Source organism: Pyrgilauda ruficollis, unplaced genomic scaffold (genome assembly GCF_017590135.1).
Source record: "Pyrgilauda ruficollis isolate IOZ18807 unplaced genomic scaffold, ASM1759013v1 scaffold29, whole genome shotgun sequence".
Taxonomy (NCBI): Eukaryota; Metazoa; Chordata; class Aves; order Passeriformes; family Passeridae; genus Pyrgilauda; species Pyrgilauda ruficollis.
The window spans coordinates 4426141-4446873 of NW_024524266.1; the positions used below are offsets into that span (position 1 = coordinate 4426141).

General features: G+C 35.7%; 1 protein-coding gene across 1 annotated transcript in view; it reads left to right on the forward strand.

Annotated features, from left to right (window-relative positions):
• Positions 1-20733, forward strand: part of STS (steroid sulfatase) — a 106436-nt gene that overhangs the window by 24246 nt on the left and 61457 nt on the right. Inside the window, exons 4-6 of the mRNA XM_041472348.1 lie at positions 1399-1520; positions 4818-4940; positions 10540-10963. Of these exons, the coding sequence (XP_041328282.1) occupies positions 1399-1520; positions 4818-4940; positions 10540-10963 (669 nt within the window). The remainder of the gene's footprint in view (positions 1-1398; positions 1521-4817; positions 4941-10539; positions 10964-20733) is intronic.

Genomic DNA, 20733 nt, shown 5'->3' on the forward strand with positions numbered 1-20733 from the left:
ATGACACAAGTACTATGAATTAAACATATTTTGAAACACTTATGATTTGGGACAAGCTTGTTGTTAACTAACTGGAAATAAAGAGCTGATATTTGTCCTTAATTTATCTTCATAGAGTAGTCAATCTATTAATTAAAGCAAATGTTAATGTACTTGAATAATACATCAGTGTGCCCTGGGATGTTTCTTGCTACCAGCTTAAATGTGATGGTTGTGTAAACAGAGCAAGTGATATCTAGCCATTGTGTTTCAGTGGTGCAAAGTTAAATAAAACATTCAGACTAGAAGCACTGTCTGTCAAATGTTAAATGCTCTTTTTCCTGCTGATGTTAGTTAGAAGTAAAATCTTCTCATAACTCAGATTAAAAATACAAATCAAGTTACAACTTCTGGTTTTAAACAAGGAAAAATATATAGAACATTGATGCTTGGATCACTCCCCTCGCAGGCACCAGAACAACCTCAAGATCTATATTCTCTGCTGAGAGAATTCTGAATTAGATTTTTGGAATATGATGAATTTTCATCTTTTTGATGATTGTTATCATTTGGTGGCTTTACAGATAGAAAATAATTCCATTGGGAAATTAATGTTTCTGTCTATTCAGACTTAGATGATGGGAGCACTAGTGTGCCTTGAGGTCACGGTCATTAATCTCCAGGGTCAGAGAGCTATTAGAGCATGCTTCAGCTGCTGGCCAGTCTGCATTAGTAATTTTTATCTGTAGAGCCAAGGACACAGATTTCTTCCTGCAGGACCCGATTTTAATCTGCATGACAAGCCAGGTCACAGACAAGTTTCCCATGCAGATATGGTAGCTGGGTTGTGCCCCTGGGTCTAATATAGCAGACATAATCATGTCAGATATGTAGATATTGTTAATATAGAGCATAACACAGAGTCATAATCATTTGAATCTCTTCTAATAGCTTATAGTACCACACAACATTATCCCTGCCCCGAAAAGCTTTTACTGGAGAGTGGCTGAAGATGCACCAAGTAGGGAGCAAGGAAGCACAACCTTTCTCTAGTCTCTCTTACCCTCATTACTGAAGCAAAAAAAAATTACAGTTCTGGTCAAGGAACACATTAAAAATGGTTGCAATATTATATATCCAGATGCTGCAGTTTAACACTGACCATGAAGAATAGAAGAAAGTGGAGAAAAATATTTTTGCTGCAATGTTACAGTGTCTCTTTTCAGACACCTCATGTAAAAATATTTGACGTGATAGGATTTGGAATTGCAATCCCACCACGCATTTGATAATTTACATACAGTAAATTAACTGGATTTTCCTGATAGTTCTTTCCTCAGATGCCTTGTTCTTATCATGCTTGTGTCCAAATAACCATCTTTGCTTTTGTATTTTTTTCACCTGCTTGTGTTTTTCCAGAACCCCTAATATTGACAGGCTAGCAGAAGAAGGAGTGACACTTACTCAGCATATAGCAGCATCCCCACTTTGTACTCCAAGCAGGGCAGCTTTCCTGACAGGGAGATATCCTATAAGATCAGGTAAAATCCCATCACTTTATTTATATATAAATATTTTATTTTATTTATAGCAAACTGTATGAAGGTATTTTGTCTGACCTTCCTTGATTTATCATTACGAGATTAAGTAATGGTAAATGATCAGTGACTGATCAAGCTCAGCAGGGTTGGTCTACATTAGAAATATTTCATATATGTGGGGAATTTTCACATTTCAGAAGAGTTGACACAAAAATGAAGTTTTTTTAGTGAGTAAAATAATTTTATTTGTTTAAATAGCAACAAAAGCAATCTGACTGTGGTTGTTTAATGCCAACCATGTCCTGGACTGCATCAGGCACATCACCAGCCAGGCAAGGGAGGGGATTGTTGTGAACTGCTCTGTGCTAGGGTGGCCTCACCACAAGTGCTGTGTACACCAAACCTGACAGAGTTCAAGAAGTGTTTGGACAATACTCTGGGGTACATGGTGTGACTCATGGGGATGTCCTGTGCAGGGCTGGATGTTGAATTCAAAGATCCCTTTAGGTCCCTTCCAGCTAATCATATCTTGTGATTCTCTGTGATTCTGTGAAGTTCCTCCACTATTCAATGACCCTAGGCTCTTTGCCTGCCTCCAAAGTTGCATTCAGGCTGCTCCCACTGTGTTGGTGGGCAGCCCAAGTATTGAACACCACAGAGATGCATCTAGAAAGACTCAGTGGAAGAACCCAATGTAAATACTTCTTCTCAGACATTTCTATTTCTGCTAAACCTTTTTGTTTGGACCGATGCCTCGGGTTTTAGCTTTTATATGTTTCAGATTCTATTCTGCTTTAGTGTGTAAGTCTAGGCTTCATATTAGGGGATAGTAAGCTCTCTCCACAGAATAGGTACACAAAGCAATTCCTTCTCTAGCTGGGGACCCAAGGATAGCAGATCCAGATCTCAAACACAAGAGCGTAAACAACGGTGGACCGAACAGAGAAAACAAGAAGGATGGGACTTCATGGGCTAAAGCTGTAATTGGAAAATTAGCTCCAATATGCTAATGGACCAGAACTTACAAAAATGTGAGACCCCGTGACCTGTTGCCCATTTTGTGGCCATTTTGGGTTATGCTGCCCAAGGAGGATCTATTTGAGGCCTCTTAATAAATACCTATTTTACTCTTTAGCTCCATCTAATCTCTGTTCTAGGTCATCCTTCACAAGGCATCAAGACAAATTGTTGGTGTTGGGTTTGTGGTTTGGTTTTCTTTTTTTTTTTTTTTTTTGAGTGGGGGAGGTAGGGGCAGGACAGTTCATTAAGGTGCTCAAGTTGCCTCAAAAACTGGGAAGAGAGCAAAAAATATCTCATCTATTTGAAGTGTTATTTTTGTTCCATATCTACCCATACACAGCATTAAGCATCCTGTGAATACATACATTTAATTTCTGTTACTTTCAAAGTACCTGATCCAAAGCATATTTGAGTCCATGAAGATCTAGTCTGTTTATTTTAGTGTGACTGAGCCTCTCAGTGCTTAGCCATGCAATTTTAACTTTCCCTTAACATCATTTTTAGCAAGGATCATTATACATTAATCAGATCACTTGTTCATTAGTGATAAAACATCCTGTCCTTGCTTCTGGGAATGAAAGCAAAGCAGGACTCTGGAGCCTACTTGATACGTTCGTGCTCACTCAAATCAAGTAACAAGCTTCTGCAAAAGTGCCAGCTAATATAACTTGCTAAATTTTCCATTGCATTCATCTGCAAAGGAAAATTTTATATACTTGTTACAGATACATTGCTATTAATATTTACTGTAGGTAAAGTCACAGGTCACGTTCCATTATGTTGCTTTTTCTTATTGAGAAATTAGGACTTGAACTAATTTTTTTCTTCACTGATCAGCTCTCAGACATACTTAATAATTTCCATGTAGGTACAAAAATTGAACTTTGTCTTACTTAAGTTACAAAATTTCTAAATATGGATTGTTTCTGAATATCAGTGAAGAACTAGTAAAGGCTTATTGTAGAAGACACTAGAATCATAATGTAGAAAATATGTTAGAAATATAAATCTCCTGCTAATAAAGCTGAAGAAAAAGATTCCAATATGCTGTATTGGATGAGACACAAGCTCAGAGAAAGGTAATGATGAAAAAAAAATAGAAATCATGCTTCTGTACTTTCATTCTGATAACTTAATGGAATTACACTGATTTCAGTTACAAGAGCTTGAAATATGTAAAAATAAATATAAATAAGTAAAATATAGATAAATATATGACTAAAGCTATCTGAAGTATTGATCAGCAAAACTATCTGGGGTGAAAAACTGAAGTCAGTATTTAAAGGGTAGGTTGAGCTCTCTTTAATAAACCAGTCTAACAAGTCTTTTTCTCATGTAACCAAAATGGATACCTGAGGGAGGATTCTGGTTGTCTACATCAGTCATGTAACTTGGGCACTGTAATCATCCAGTTGCATAATTTAGATTTCCTGAAGATACATCTGCACAGATTTGCATAGATATTCTCTGTTCTTACTGTCTATTTTCAGTGCCAGCTCTCATCTGGAATCCTAGTAATCTAATTTTCATGAACCTGAGCTCTCAAATTCCTCATCCTGAGAGCACTTTGTAAGCTCATTTGTGTTTCTCATACTCTTAGCATATAGAAATTACTGTGCCTTATTTAGATGTTGTCTTGTTAGCCAGTACCTGATGCTCCTTTAGTGCACTCATTCAGTGTGCATTGGATGATGTGTCTTTATGCCACTGGAGCACCCCATCAGTGCTGACAGCTCAAGCCACTCTATTTACAGGATCAGATTCCCTCTTGCTCTTTCTGACCTCATGATATTTACATGCCCAGAAGTAAGACTGCCCTATTTCAATATGCCTTCTCTCAAAAAAACCTTAAGGGCTTGTAGAAAACCACATATGAGAACAGGGGAAATTCTCAAAGTAGAACTTGGGAATGATCTCACTTAGTCCTCATCTTCTTTCCCTCCCTGTGTAAAACAAAAATAAATTATGCAAGCTCAACTTCTTAAAATTTTGCTATACCTTAGAAAATCTACAGAAGAGGCTGCAGCTGTTTATGTGATGTCTGGCCTCATGGTTATAAGATCAAATTTTTTTCTCCACATCTGTTTCTGGTGTCACTACAGGAAAGACCTCACTCGTCTAAATGAATGATTGTATCTTCCACTTGCAACACTTAGTGTCTGATTGTAATATGTCATTTAAGTGATACCACCTAAGGCAAAAAATTGCATGCAGAACTAATGAATGGAAAATCTTTCTTTGTATTATCCTGGTCTCATTCATTTGTACTGTATTTAGGAATGGCTGCCTTCTCACGAGTTGGTGTCTTCTTATTTTCTGCCTCTTCTGGAGGACTTCCTTCTGAAGAAATAACTTTTTCCAAACTCCTGAAGCAGAAAGGTTACACAACAGCTCTAATAGGTAAAATTGCAAACATGCACAGCACTGTTCTCTGTCATTTCAATGAAAAGACCATTAGCTTCCCGTATAGGCTTTTAAGGGCCTGCATTAAGCTTTTCTCCCCCACAGCATAATGAATTTATTTTTCTGGAACAAAGCTGAGCACATTCCCATGCTTATGTGAAGCACTAGTCAGGTAAGTACATCTAATTCACTTGTGTAGTTTTAGTCTCATTTTGTAAGGTACTGAAGAAACATGATGAACAAACTGAAAATTATTCAAGCTCTTGAAAAGTTTTCAGTAGAAATAGGAGTTTGATTACATCAGAGATACAATGAGTGGTTGATCAAAGGAGTACAAGCCAGCGCTTGGTTGTTTTAATTTCACCAGTGTTCAAATTCCCATAAAGTAAGTAGCGATGTACCTGGGCTACCATCTTAGTCATCAGACAGAAATGGACATTTCTAGGAATTTTTTTCATATTATCTGGTAGATATTTCATATAAAAATGTATTTCTCTCTCATTATAAAGATAGCTCAGACAACTGATTGCAGCACAAATATCCAGTGATGGGCAAAAGGAATCATAGTAGGTTAATATTAAATAGAATTGGAATTAATGTCATAAAAGTATAACATTAAAGATTTTTGAATTTTTTTTTCTTAATTTGGTGACTGACTTATTACACTCCACACTACTTATATTTCAGAAGATTCTTGAGAAGTTCAACTTGTATTACATAGTGTGTTTCTGTACTGGAATTGCCAGGGAATAGTTGTGCAGCGAACGTCATACTGGAATAATACTGAATTAATTTAGATGAAGGATGCACACAATTTATTTTTTAAATGGAACAGAAACTCGATTTTGAGAGTAATTTTTGTTTAAAAACAGGCGGTTTAGCAAGGCTAACAATTCACACCACTGTTCTGCATTATGTAGATAAACCAGTGTCAGCATTCTAACTAAAAATCCTACTTAGCTATACCCCAGTCTTATAAAGCATAAAATACCATGATGTCCTGAAAGATTGAAAATAGAAAACCAGAAATTTTTATTAGAAATTTATTTAATGTAAGTAAGTGTATTTGAACCATAGTACAAAAAAGCCGTTCATAATTTGTCATATTCCTTATGGACTTCATTTCTATTTCTCCATATTCAATTAAAGACTGAGTTTTTTCTGTTTGTAACAAGCACAGTAATACAACTCATTTTCTGGGGCTGACCCAGTTAATGTTCTTTTTTTAACTACTTTTGCTGCAGCATGACAGCTTGCCACTTAGATCTCCAGAAGTTCTTTCCATGATGCTTAATGAACAGTTCTTCCAAGTGGCCTGAGTGATAGCTATGAGACCATAAAATGTAATATTACCATATCCTTAGAATATAATGAAGGTTTCCAAAAATCAAAAAGTGCATTAAAATTAGGGATAAAGCATATGTAAATGACAGAAAGAAAAATTATGTAGATTTGAACACTAGATAGGCAGTCTGATTCACAACCAGTATATTTTCTGCTTTTGCTGTTGTTCTTATCACATCATATTGGTCTAGGTCAGGGAGTCTTTGCTTGGTTCAATCTAACTCAGCAGTTCCCGAAGAATTAATTGTCAAATCCTGCACCAGTGATGGATTGCCATAAGGGTAATTTGAAGCCTTTCTGATCCTGAAGCCTGTAGTGTCATTTCTATTTTTTTTTTTTTTTTTTTGCCAGTCTCCTCCCTGAGGACATTATTTTTCTTCCCTAGGCACATTGGTTTCTTTTTAAAAATTTTTTTTGTCCTCTGAATATATGCTTTCTTTTGTTTGATATGTCCCAAAATATATTTTATCTATAAATCTACTTTATGTATACACTTTTCTAGCTCATTGTTTTCCCCTGTGACATGAAGAAGGTGACAACCAATAGATCTGTCAGGAAAGCACACAATCAGATCTGCAACAAAATTAAGTTCTATCAAAAAAAGCAGATGCATAGAACACTTAATATTTCACCAGTGGGAAGAAATGCTGATGTTTTGTTGGAAATAGCTATTCATAATGCAAAAATTTCCCTTATATTTGATAGTATTTTGACTACTGCTTTACTCAATTAGAGCTGACTAAAGGTTAATTTTTCCTCATTGTTGCTATCCAGTGTGTTGTCCAGCATCCAGAGAAGTTTAAAATCCACCTATATAGCTTATTTCCAAACTGAAAATACTAATTGATAACTGGTATTTATTTCTTTCATAATGAATATTATAATGTTTGGGCACATCACAATAGTAAGGTGTCCAAGACTGACTGAGTCTATGGAGTGGAGTTAATACAACAGTTATTCATAAAACAGCCAAAAGTATGTCCATGTTAATACCATATGCACATGCACTTTTTATAAGTTTTGCTATGTACTTCAAATAAATATATTTCCTAAGAACATAAAATATTTCTGTTTGCATCTTGCTCCGCATCTTGTATCTTTCCATTTATCTGAAAAGCACAAAATCATTGCAAAAGAAATATATCATTATATAAAAATCAGTCTTTGTATCAAGACCACTGCAGTACTGTTCCCTTTTCCACTATCTGAGGGAAAAATAGAGGGGAAACATGGATTTCTGTAGTGTCTTCAGGATTCAAATAAGGGAGTTTCAAGTGATATTTCTTGGCTGAATAGGACTTGCCTCTCACTTCCACTTGCCTTTCACTGCATTGCTTTCGTTCTGCAGAAGTCTTAATTGTGGCTGATGGAGAGGGAAAAAAGTCTAGGTCTCAAATTATTACAGTACTCATAATTTACAATTAACAGCATAAATTTCACTGAAAAGCTTGGTAGAATCTGTTGAAATGCTTATGATGCTTGTGTGAAGTGTCCATTCTATGAAGCATCACTTGGCAAAGAGATGAGAGCATTTTTCATTGCTCTCAGATTCAGAAGGGCCCCAGAATCTAAGCACATTACAGTAATCTGTTCAAGCACTAGCTCTAGGCAGGGGTTATTGTCACAAGGAGTGAAACAAAACATGTATTGTGCACCCAGCCATCACTTGCTTTTTTAGAGTAGTGCAGGATCTATCAAAACCTTCTACCTCCCCAGCCATTTAAGAATGGCAGTTGTGTCATTCCGTCTCAGCTCCCAGTATAATTTGAGTGGGGGCTTCTGTTGCTTTTCCTGCTAACCTGATCTCTGCTTTGTTTGGCTTAAGTTGCTTCTCAACAAATCTTTTTCTGAGGCCCAAGTTTGTCTTGACATTGAACAATTTGTTGTGCTTGCTAAAGAAGCCCTTTCTATAAAAATAGGACTTATATTTCCCCCTGCCCTAATTTGTTACTGCAAGGTTTTTCTGTCCTGAGTTGTAGTTGAGATCCAGTTTAAAAATCCACTACATATCATAATAAGTAACCTTGAAAGTATATTTAATTTGTTTGAATTTCTTTTTGATATTTTCTTACTGAATTATAGGTGCTTTGAGATTAACATAGAAAAAAAAATTTGAAGCCTGAAGAGCATTTATATTCATGATTATAAGCCTCTACCTTTAAATCACTTATCTAACTTGATGACATTTGTTTCATGCTCACTCTGTTGCACATCTGGGTTTGTGATTATTCCATTAAGACACTCATTCAAACATAAGAGAAAAATTGAAGCATTTCTTCTCAAAAATCTGCATCTTTGGGTGCTGGGAATGCAAATCAGAGTTCCAGCCTTACCCAGCCCTTTAAAGCACCATTATAACTTCTGAAATTTCAGTACAATGGTGTGTACTTCTTGTTTTTTTAAATGATTACAATAATTTTTACTGAACCATGTCAAAAGTAGTGACCAGAATCATTCTGTTCAGAATACCACCTCCGGTGAGGGGCCATCTAACAGGGAAAAGTTATGATGGAATGAGAAAGGTGTAGAGGCATTAATTTCACTGGCATAAAAGCAGACCTGAAAATTTTTTATACCTGCTTTGATGATATACAGAAGTTATTTTTAACTTAAGACCATCAAGAGACATACAAGGACAACTGGACTCAACTAAGCACTCAGATTAAAGATTTTGAGCTTTTTCTCCACCTTTGCTGACAGATGAACTTAGGCATATGACATTCTCATCCTATAACTCAGTTCTTTGTGGAAGATAAATAAGAACATCCAGCTAATTTGCTAAATTTTAAAAAAGCAGAACTGATCCCCATGTTCACCCTCTTTGGTACTGCAGTACCTACATTTGTCACAGCCAAAGGAAAAAGTGCAGGACGAATGTGCTGTTCTGGAGACCCAGGAGGAGATGTTCAGGGCTGTTTGCATCAGGACTCTTACAGATGTGCAAAAGCTGTGATGATTTGAAAAAGGGGAAAATTCTGTGTATGCTTTTTTTTTTTTTCTGTTTTGCATTTACTGCCATGAGTATTCTTAATTCTCTGAAACAAGTATTTCAAATTTCTATGGGGTAAGTTATGGGAATGAAGACTTACTGGGTTTGTAGATTTTCTTGTTTATTTCTTTTGCAGTCACAACCCCTGAATTATGCTTGTCATGTTTAGGTGTTTGATTCAGAAAAATAAATAAAGTTTGGCCCAGCAGTATATAATGTCATCTGTTTTGTCGAGGCCAGCATGCTTTTTGAAAATATTCAGCACATTTTCTTGCTGAGAGCAAAGGCATAGCTCTATCTCAATAAGCTTAACTGAATTTGAATTTTTTTATAATTATGCATTTTGATTTAAGTAACAGCTACCAATTAGATCTGTTGTGCTAAGCAATGGATAAGCATGTGGTAAGAGGTTGTACCTGAGTCATGGAATAAATTCTCTAGATACTTACCATAATCAGCATGAATATAGATTGCATTAGTATAATGCAAATCAGGCTCGGTGGTTTCTTATGTCAGACAGTGTCCAACATTATTGCAGAATTAGAATGATTTCCTAGTGGTACAAAATGCTGTGAGAGAGTATTTGACAGCAATTTACTTGTTACTTTTGTTTTTTATTTATATATATGAAATATATAAATACAAAATAATTGGCCTCACTATATATATATATATATGTGTGTGTGTGTGTGTGTGTGTGTATTTTGAGGGATATTGGCAATTTCAAAGATTTTGCAATCATTTAAATAATAAATGCTTTAGTAATTTTCCTATTCTTGATTTATTTTCTATTTGTTACTGTTTTCCTATTATTATTTTGTCTTTTTTTTTTTAACTAGTCAAATTATTTGCCAGAAAACTTCAGAAAAGATATTTTGTACTTCCATATTTGTTCCTCTTCAATCAGTAGCTGCTAAAACCAGTATTTTCTTATGACAACTACACATGCTTAGTTTCCAAAGTTAACTGTCTGTTAGGGCTCTGTTGCACTTCAATGACCTGCTAGCCCACTCACAATTTAACGTTCTTCAGCAACAGCCATGTTAAGCTATTTCTAACTGAGATGAAGAGGGAGATATAAAAAAAAATCTTTGATGGAGGCACAAAGAAAGTTTAAATAGAAAATAGGGATCCACACAATAAATGCTGGGAGCAGGGGGATATCAGCCAGATAGTGACGGTTTAATGTTTGAAGTAATGCACATTAAAAGTAAGTTTGATGATTTAACTACAAAAATACTCCCTGTCCTTCTCTCTTTGTAGGAAAGTGGCATCTTGGGATGAACTGTGAAAGCAGTAATGACTTCTGTCACCACCCCCTCAGTCATGGATTTGATTACTTTTATGGCCTTCCCGTGACCAATTTTAGAGACTGCAAACCTGGCCAAGGCAGTGTATTTTTAAAAGGTGTTCAGAAAGACCTTGTCATCCCAATCCAAATCACTGGAATTGCCCTTGTGTCTTTGGCAGTAGTGCAGTACACTGGCCTTCTCAAAGTACCCTTCCAAGCATTAGGTTACTTCTTGTTAATAATCACAATTTCACTTGTGGTTTTGATTTTTTTCTTCTATAATTTTCGACAACTAAACTGCTTTTTAATGAGGGACCATCAGATTATCCAGCAGCCACTGTCCTATGAGAACCTTACTCAGAGGCTGACAAAAGAAGCCATGCAGTTTATTGAAAGGTAGGTTTCTAACTGTGTTTTAAGTTAACATTGGCATCTCGTAATGACAGTGCTTTTGAAAATTAGAAGTGAGCTGATGAGCTCAAGGAATATGTCATTATATATTATTGTAATTTTTTTCCTTTAAAAGATGACTGAATTTAATCTTGTTGGTAGGAATGACTGGTTTTCTCCTATCAGGTATGTAATTTATTTCTCTATAAAATGAAAAATGTTTTATTCTTAAGAATGTCATGTAATTTGAAATATGAATAATTTTTTGTGGTGTGACTTCATTCTGTGAAAGCAAAATGCAGAGTCATAATTCATGACTTTTCTGGAATGGGGAGATACTCTTCATGATTAAGTTGATGCATCCATTAAAAGGCATTCATATGGCTAATTTTTTAAGATACTGGCATTTTAGATGACTCCACTTTTATAACAGTAATTTTTAAAATATTTGATTTTCAGAAATTAATGTGCTAGCTTCTGTGCCTGGGACAGAATAACCCCAGGCACCAGGACAGCTGCTGGAAAGCAGCTCTGTGGAGAAGGACCTTGGGTGCTGGTGGACAACAAGCTGTCTATGAGGCAGCAGTGTGTCCTGGGGGCCAAGAAGGCCAGTGGGATCCTGGGGTGCATTAGGGAGAGCACTGCCAGCAGGGAGATGATCCTGCCCCTCTGCTCAGCCCTGGTGAGGCCACACCTGAAATGTTGTGTCCGGCTCTGGGATCCAGAGAGATGCAGAGCTCCTGGAGCAGGTCCAGCAGAGGTCAATAAAGTCAATTAAAGGACTGGAGCATCTCTCTTATGAGGAAAGGCTCAGGTAGCTGTGCCTGTTCAGCCTCAAGAAGAGGCAACTGAGAGAGAACCTCGTCACTGTACATAAGTATTTGCAGGGAGGTGTCAAGAGGACACACCCAGGCTCTGCTCAGTAATGCCAAGCAATAGGACAAGCGACAATGGGCAGAAACTGATGCACAGGAAGTTCCAGCTGAATATGAGAAAGATCTTTCCTGTGTCGGTGACAGTGCCTTGGAACAGTTAACCAGAGGGATTTTTAGTCTCCCTCACTAGAGATATGTAAGAGCTGTCTGGACATAATACTGTGCCATGTTCTCTTGGATGACCCTGAGGGATGTTGGACCAGATGACCCCACTGTTGTCCCTTCCATTATATCCATGATGTATTCTGTGATTCTGTGAAACAAATGGGTGTTTTGAAAACAGTGTTTTTAATAGTCATCGTATTGGGCCCCCTAAACATTGGGTTTACAAAACGCAAGTCATGGTTCATTTTTGCTAAGTCAGTTACTTTATCGTAATTGTCACCAGAAGGCTCTTAATGGGATTAAGTAAAAAATGTATACATTTGTATATTCTAAAATAGAAATCAATATATTTACAGAAAAAACATTTAATCAATTTAACTTCTGGAGAAAATATGTGTGTGTATTTTTCTCCACCATTTTTGACACAATTTGCAGTATTTTTAAAAATACTAAATCAAGGTAAAATCATATTCTAAGATATAGAATTACTATTATCCTGAATTTCTATTCTACATCCCTGAATCACTAGTCTTTAAAGTGTGAAGTATTAGTTTCTGTGGATACATGCAAATGGTGTCATTGCTGGATGAAAACATGTAACAGGAATCTGCAGCTAAATTTTGTAGACTTAATGACTGTACAGAGCAGCTGCTTCTAGCTGTTAGCAAGAAAAAATGTTCATCTAAAATCTTGATCTCATACTGCAATTTTTTATCATTTCCATCCTTATGAATATTTGATGGCTGTTTCTGCACATTATACTGAAAAAATGTTTTTTATAACAAATTTCCTTAAATGAGTAAGTCTTCCCAACAATCAACATTTTCATAAGTATTTATAAATTAACTAAACCATCTTCATTTCCTCTTGGTGATGGGTATAGATATAAAGATGCCTTCTCAGATACATTGTAACTAATTTAACAGTGAAGTACTTTGTTATTACAAACACATGAACAAACATATTTGAAAATTGTTAAGAGATTATGTGCTTAGTGACCAAGCATTTGGTGATTTCAAAAGACTCTCAAGTGCATTAACTATTTGTTGGTATATTCTTCCACTACTTGCAAGTATATAAAGTGCCTGTAGTGATACTCTTTTGGGTATCTATGAATGTATCACTAATTTCAATGCCATAACAATAAAATGGTTGTCTCAAAGTAGGTGAGTTCAAGACGGAAATTGATGGTAGAAAGCTACTAAGTCTTTTAACTGTATTAATATGTGTAATGTGCACAGTGTTACCATGTAGATTAGTGTTGTTGTTTGACCCCAGTATTTAGAGCTGGCAAAATAATGTATAATCTAAGTCAGCATAGCTTTGTTGACCCAGCTAGAGGTAAGTGACTTTACATCATTTAGGCACTTGGCCCTAAATGTCAGTGTAGTTTTCAGACAACACTGATGTTTAATTGAAGTCAAGGTTAATAGCACATATTCATAATTTACAACAAACTTTGTTACAGGAGTGCTGCAATTACAGTGAGAATTATAACCCTGACTCTTCATAGTCAATGCTATATTAGAGAATATCCAAACATGTTAAAATATTGAGAAGCATTAGGGCATTTGAGTAATCTTAACTGTGCCCTTTAATGAATGCACAAGCAAAGTATATGACCATAAACCTTACTTCTGGGGATATGAGTAATTGGATTAATATTCACTGAACTGATCTGCCCCATGTGTTAGTGTGAGCAAGAAAAACAATATTTGCTTTGACACACTAGTTCTGACATGATAGAGTTCATACCTATTAACTCCAGAGCGCCAGTAGACCATTGCTTTTATGACTAATCCACTGACTTTGGCCATTTGTAGGTGAATGAAGTAACTAAGTTGAATTTGTTGAATGAAGTTAGAGCGCCAGTAGACCATTGCTTTTATGACTAATCCACTGACTTTGGCCATTTGTAGGTGAATGACCACTAAGAAGTAACAAGGTCGCAGAAGCGAAGGGCCACAAAATTTTTTAAAGTCACAGTGCTTAACAGCATTCTTGTCATTCCAGTCCTTTCAGCCCTTTAGCCACATGTTTGAACATTGAACTTGTCACACAGTCTCCTTTTCTTTAGCTGACACATTAAGTAGCAAACTCATTCATGTACACTGTTAATCCTTGTGTACAATTATACCTGAGTGCAAACAATCCTGAAGTTAAAGAATTCAAGCTTTCTTCTTACCTGGTTCTGAATACACATTTCATCATCAAACTAAAAATCATCAGATATCATGTGTCTTTTAGTTGGTTAAATAACTTTACAATAAATGTGTGATGAAGCTCCAATCTTCACCAGCACTGATATTTCCTGTAAAGCTTTTTTTATGCTGTATTTATATGCAATGTATATGAATATATATTAATTTTCCCATGTTTTATTTATGTAAGTTAATTTTCCTATTGCCTTTATTACCTCTAGAAGTTCTTCAGAGTTCAGGTGATGGACTTCCAGACATTCTCTTTTCTAGCTGTTTCTCAGTAATTTTCAGTTTTGTGACTTGTATAAACATCAGATTCTTCAGAAGGAATAGGCAAAAAGGAGAGGCGGTGGGGTAGACCTTTATGGTAAGGAGTGTTTTGATTATCCAAAGCTTAATGATGGTGGTGATAAGTTTGAGTGTTTATGGATAAGAATCAGAGGATAGGCCAACAAGGTAGATACCAAGGTGGGAGTATGTCGTGGACCACCCAGACAGGATGAAGAGGAAGACAAAATATTCTGTAAGCAGCTGGGAGAAGTCTCACAATTCCTGGCCTTTGTTCACATGGGGGACTTCAGCTTACCAGAGCTGGAAATGCAGTGCAGTGGACAGGAAACTGTGTAAGTGGTTCTTGTAGTGTATGGAAGACAACTTCCTGACACAGCTGGTGAGTGAACCGACCTGGGGAGGGGTCCTTCCAGACCTGCTCTCTGTGAACAGAGGAACACTGGTGGGTGCTGAGGCGGCTGGAGGCTGTTTGGGCACATAGACCACAAAATGAGAGTTTGTGGTTCCTAGCAAAATAAGGAGAGAGGTCTTCCAGAACTACTACCTCAGATTGCTGGATGGTGGATTTTGGCCTGTGATTCTATATAATCATTAGAATTTGTATTTTTAAAGTCTTATAATGTCTTCATAATGTACAGCTATGTGCTGTTGTGCTTACTTTGGTCTGTTTTTTTGGAAAGGTGGTATTGTATTTTATCTTCCTTAGTCCAGTGCATGCATATTACAAGTTTTGTTTGTTCCTTAATAGACTGAAAGAGAGCAAGTACAAAATTCAATGTCCAAAAATGGCACTGGAGAAGAATGTATGCAATTACAAGTATCAGATCTGGTGTGTGAAAACAGGTAGTAGTTTAGTTGCTTGCCCTAATTGTAAGTGGGCAGGTCAGCTCTGTGTATGTTAATTCTAATTGCTTTTTCCTGAGAGGAAGTGTGTTTACATGTCGTAAACCTAACAGAATGCTCTCTTGGTAATACAACGTATTTGAAAGTCAAATGGGTCCTATTTATTTCATCTTAAATTCAATGTGGTTGTCACTCATACATCTTCAGCATGCCTTTCAATGACCAGCTGCACAGAAAATCCAATTATGCAAAATGCCAGTCTGTTTTCTAGCGTATCAGAAATTAACAACACAAAAATACCACTATGTGATACAGAATACCTCTCTGAGAAATTCCTATACCGGATCACAAGTAATAATAATATTTTTTAAAAGTCTAATGAAATCTAGTTTCTGGAAAACAGTATTTAAATACTAACATGATTATATTTAAAAGCTGTGGTGAAGGTGAATTTGAAGAATCTTCTTGCCTAGTTTTACCAATCATAGATTGCATAATGTTCTAAATTTTATAACAGTTAATAAATTGTAAATTTTCTCTTTATCTATTCTATTTTAGCCTTTGAAACACTGTTGCAACACCTTTTCAAATTTTTTTGTTAGCTATTGTAGCAGGCTGTGGTTTAGAATTTTTTCCGTGTATCGCTAGCCCTTAAGATCTAGCAGTTGTCATGTTGTATTAAGATACAGTTTTCAAATCCAGTGTTTTTATGAATCCTACAAGAATATTCCTTATAGTTTACAGTAAAATAAAAATAATAGAGAAGAATTTGTGTATCTCTGTATACATATAATGTATATGTTTACATATATTTAAAAATGTAGTAATTTATAAGCTCTAGAAACTCTACTAGATCTTCATACCTTTTCTCTTAGACCTCTGATTATGCCTTTTGGACAAGAAGGTAACAGGAATAAGGTGTGGGTTCATATAGGACTTAACAAATCTTTAGATCATTTAAGAATTATTAAGGTCCTCACTAGTTCTGCAATGAGTGGCAGACTGAATGGTGAATGGAACATTTCTAAAACAGAAGTAGATCTGTATACTGGACTCCAAAGCTTTGTGGATGCTTGTGCTAGATGATAATTTTTTTTTTTCTCCATGCCTACAAAATGTTCTTTAGGAAGGGGAGAAAAAAGGTTACATAGGAAGGAAATAAAAATTTATGTGAATTCTTTACCTTAATTATTTAAAGGAAGCATTGAAGGCATGAAATTAGAAAAATAAAAGCATCTAATCTATTGGCATGGAAGAATTATTTTAAAAATGCTGATACAGAGGCAACAAATTATACTTTTAATATCTACTAGAAAGAGTCAGATTTTCTATATATTTACATTTTTTTCTCCTCCCTCTGTTACATTTTCAACACCTTTTATGGTTCTTATAAGTTATCCCCCACTAGTCTGGAGTTCTATTTCTGATTTTGAAAAAAAATTGAAAATATCACATCTCTGTTTGAAGGTGTGTATTTTAAAAGAGCAAGACAGAAACATTCATTCATAGATTCATTCAGATTAACAAGAATTTTAGCACTGTTAGCAGTCATAATAAAACAAAATCTAGCATGTAAAACAGTCCTGCTTTGGTAAAACTAAGCCAAAATTTGGCTTTTCCTCCTGCAGGAACAAGAAGATTTAATGAAATGCATTCATCCACTGCTGTCACAAAGAGCACTGCCTTACTGGTGATCTAATCTGGACGTAGAGGAGGCATCCATGGGGATTAAGCACTAATTAATTTATCCACTGGGGGGGATACTGAATGAGAACTTTTTTAGTAAAAAGAAAATTACAGGAAAGGAAATGTTATGTTTCTATCTGCTTGTGTTTACACAGTGTTGATTCACCTAGAGTACTGTGTCTAGGTGTGAGGTGCTCAGCACAAGAAAGATGTGGACCTCTTACAGTGGGTCCAGAGGAGGACAAAGAAATTGATCAATGGAATGAAGCTCCTTTCCTATGAGGACAGGCTGAAAAAGCTGAAGTTGTTCAGCATGGAGAAGAGAAGGCTCAAGAGAGACCTCGCTGCAGCCTTCCAGTGCCTTGAGGGGGCTTATAGGAGGAGGGAGCGTGAATTTTTATAAGGACAGATAGTGAAAGGTGATAGTTTTAAACTAAAAGAGGGCAGGTTTAGATGAGGTGTTATGAAGAAATTCGTTACTCCAAGGGTGGTGAAGCACTGGAACTGGTAGAGCAGTTGCAGATGCCCCATCCCTGGAAGTGTTCAAAGATTACCTGCTGGTCATGCTGGTTTTGTTGAGGCCCGGGATACAGCAGCTTAATGGGCTGCAAGTGCATACTTTGCCAGCTAATATGGAGCTTCTTGTCAACCAACACCCCCAAGTTCTTCTCAGATTTGCTCCCAATCTATTCTTCATCCAGCCTGCATTTGTGTTTGGGATTGATATAACTCAGGTGCAGGCCTTTGCACTTGGCCTTGTTGAACTTCATTACATTTTCATGGGCTGAACTCTTGAGCTTGTCCAGGCACCTCTGGGTAGTGTTCCTTCCCTGCAATGTGTCAGCTGTGCCACTTAAGTGCACAGAAGAGCAAACAGTTGCCCAAGGAATTTTCAAAGCAGCAAGCATTTAGAACAGATTTGCAGGAAAAAAGTTAAAATACTTGTGTTTGAAGCACAAAGTCAGATTAGTTTTAATTGCTCTCTCATGCACTTTAAAGCTGTTTTTTATAGCTCAAGCCTGAGCTGAATCCTTGAGTAACATAAAGACACCTCACTATAAAAAAGAACTTGGTACTTTGCAATGCAGACGAGTCACCAGCAATGTGATGCTTTAAGATGTTTTCAAGATCCATTAAAAACACCCTGAAGAATATCTTATGTCAGATGCATGTAATCTCTCTAACTACTCGATAAATTGAAAAAACCTGTGTGACTCATGTGAGGATAAAAAAATCTCAAATCTTTTGAAAAGGAGATTCTCTGTGTTTGGGCTGTGTAAAAGATAGTGGAAATACATTTTTGAAAGAGCTGTTTTTTGAAGTGGTTCAGGAGTTAAGCTGTTATTGTCAAATTTCTCTCCTGCCGACTAGCTGGTATTGTCATTCCATTTTCAAGGTCAGAGTAAAGGTATTTAGTTGTGATTCTCCTCAGAGTGTTTTGGCAGGAGATAAATAGCTGCCTCTGATCTTTTATAGGATATTAATAGGTGAGACACTTCTCCACCCAACAGCAAGCTGTCAATCAAAAGTTGTCAATTTTAGTTGGAAAAAAAAGAATGATGTAGTGCCCTTCCATATCAGTCATTGATTTGATGACTCTTCATGAAAGTTAGATCTTTCTGTGAGTTCGACAAACAAAAATTGAATTATTACAAACAAACAAACAAACAAACAAACTTGAATTATTACATCTTGAAAATAGCATTCATAATGGAAGCTGTTGATACTTTTAGCAAAGCAAGTAGCCAGACATGAGAATGCAGTTTCTCTATGGCATTAGAAAAAGGTAGTTTGCATGAAAACTAAATATAGCCTGCAGTGTTAAAAATACAAAATCATTTTTTGTGGTGTTTTACCCTAGAATTTGTATATTAATCTCAATTCAGTGAACTGTGTTTAAGGAAAAAGTCAACAATAATCCCAGTCACTAAAAAATGGAATTGTAAAACAAAAATTATCTGCCTTGCAGTAAACTTCTCTAGTGAAAAGTCAGTATTACATTTATGTATATATTAAATAAGTAAAGTATATGTCTTTTTTTACTTCAATAGGTGATATTTTCAGCCTTTTTAATTGACTCAGGGATCTCTTGTTATTTGTTGCTAAAATTGTGAAAAGTTCTCACATATATGACCTTTCAAAGAGCAACAAAAAACTTAGTGGAAAGTGTATCTTTTATGAAAAATATGTCTTAAATTTTTTGGATCAGTACTTTATATTAATAAAGCAATACAGAAATGATGCACAAATATTTGTAAGAGAATTAAAATACTTTTTTATTCATCTTCCACGTGAAGAATGTAGTTTTTCTTCTGGGTTTCCTAAAAAATTAGATTTTTTTTTTTAATGAAGAAAAAATTCCCATCAGAAACACACTTATCAAGTGAGTAATTTGGATACAATATTCCCATTCTGTGTTTATATACTGCTGTATATGCCGCTAGAAAAAATGCTTTAATCATGCAACTTGTAAAAAACAGATCCAGCCAAGGAAAGAGGAAAAATGGATCATAAATATACTAGATTAAACTTAATTATTTTTCTTTAAGAGGAAAGAATTGATATCAGATTAATCTCTTCTACTAAAAAACTTTGTTTTCAAGTTCTAAATGTTCATATTTTTTTGTTAATTTTAAAGTAGTGGTTTTTATGAGCGTGCATGTATTGGGCATCCCCTCTTTAAAGGGTGGATGAACCAACTGCTTGAGGAAATACATGGTCTCCATTTGATGTTGATGTGAATCACAGGTATCATCAACCACAGCTTGGTGATGGAAAATATGGTAAATAGAACTAAAAGTAGTCTGCAATTAGCTGTGTGCTTTAAGGTGAGATCCAGACAAGTTTTGTGGGTAGTGATTTTGTGGTTCAGCTGATATTTACAATATGCATAATGTACTGCAAGTGCTGTTAGAGCATATAGCAGTAAATTTGGCTAGTACGGCACAATTTTAAGTAAAGTAGTATAAATAATGCATAAGGAGAAGTACTTGTTTGAGCTGTGCTTTCACAGCCTGCTAGAACTGATCATAAATATCGTGTTGACAGATCACATGAACAGCAAAATTTACAGAGAGTCTATTTATTGCACTGTTTCTTTTGTATCTGTTTAGGAAGTAGACAGAAGACAATGGAGACTGTTCATTACTCTGAGAACAAAAATTTTTATGTTAGTGTGACTTTGAGGTTGTGTAGAGTCACATGCATAGACATAGAGAGCTTTAAAAGAAAAGAGATTTGGTCATATACCTTAGTCCAGAATAAAGACCCAGGTCCCCATAACAGTTTAGTTGATCAGCTTCCACATAACTTTGTGAGGAAGGAAATTGTGTTTCACATGGATATGTAGTGCTGAGGGTATGTTTTTGAACAGAAATTGTATTCAAGTTTTTAAAAATATACTTGTAAAATGTGGAGAGGTGTTTGTATTCAGAAACTGCTGGATTCCTGCTTTTGAACAGCAAGTCTTTTCAATTTATATTGCGAATAGTATTTAGATAGATTTCGTCATTTATTTTTCTTTCAATTCAGAAAAAGAGTGGCATTTTTAATGGGTGTATGTTTATTCAGAATTATCCTGCAATCAATTACAGTATTCCTTTTCACTTTTTTTTTTTTTTTTTTTTTTGGTTTGGTGCTTGTTTTTTTGAGGGGGGACAGGTGGCTTTTTTAAAAAACTCTGTTGAAGAAAGATTTATTTGTAGAAATCTTATTA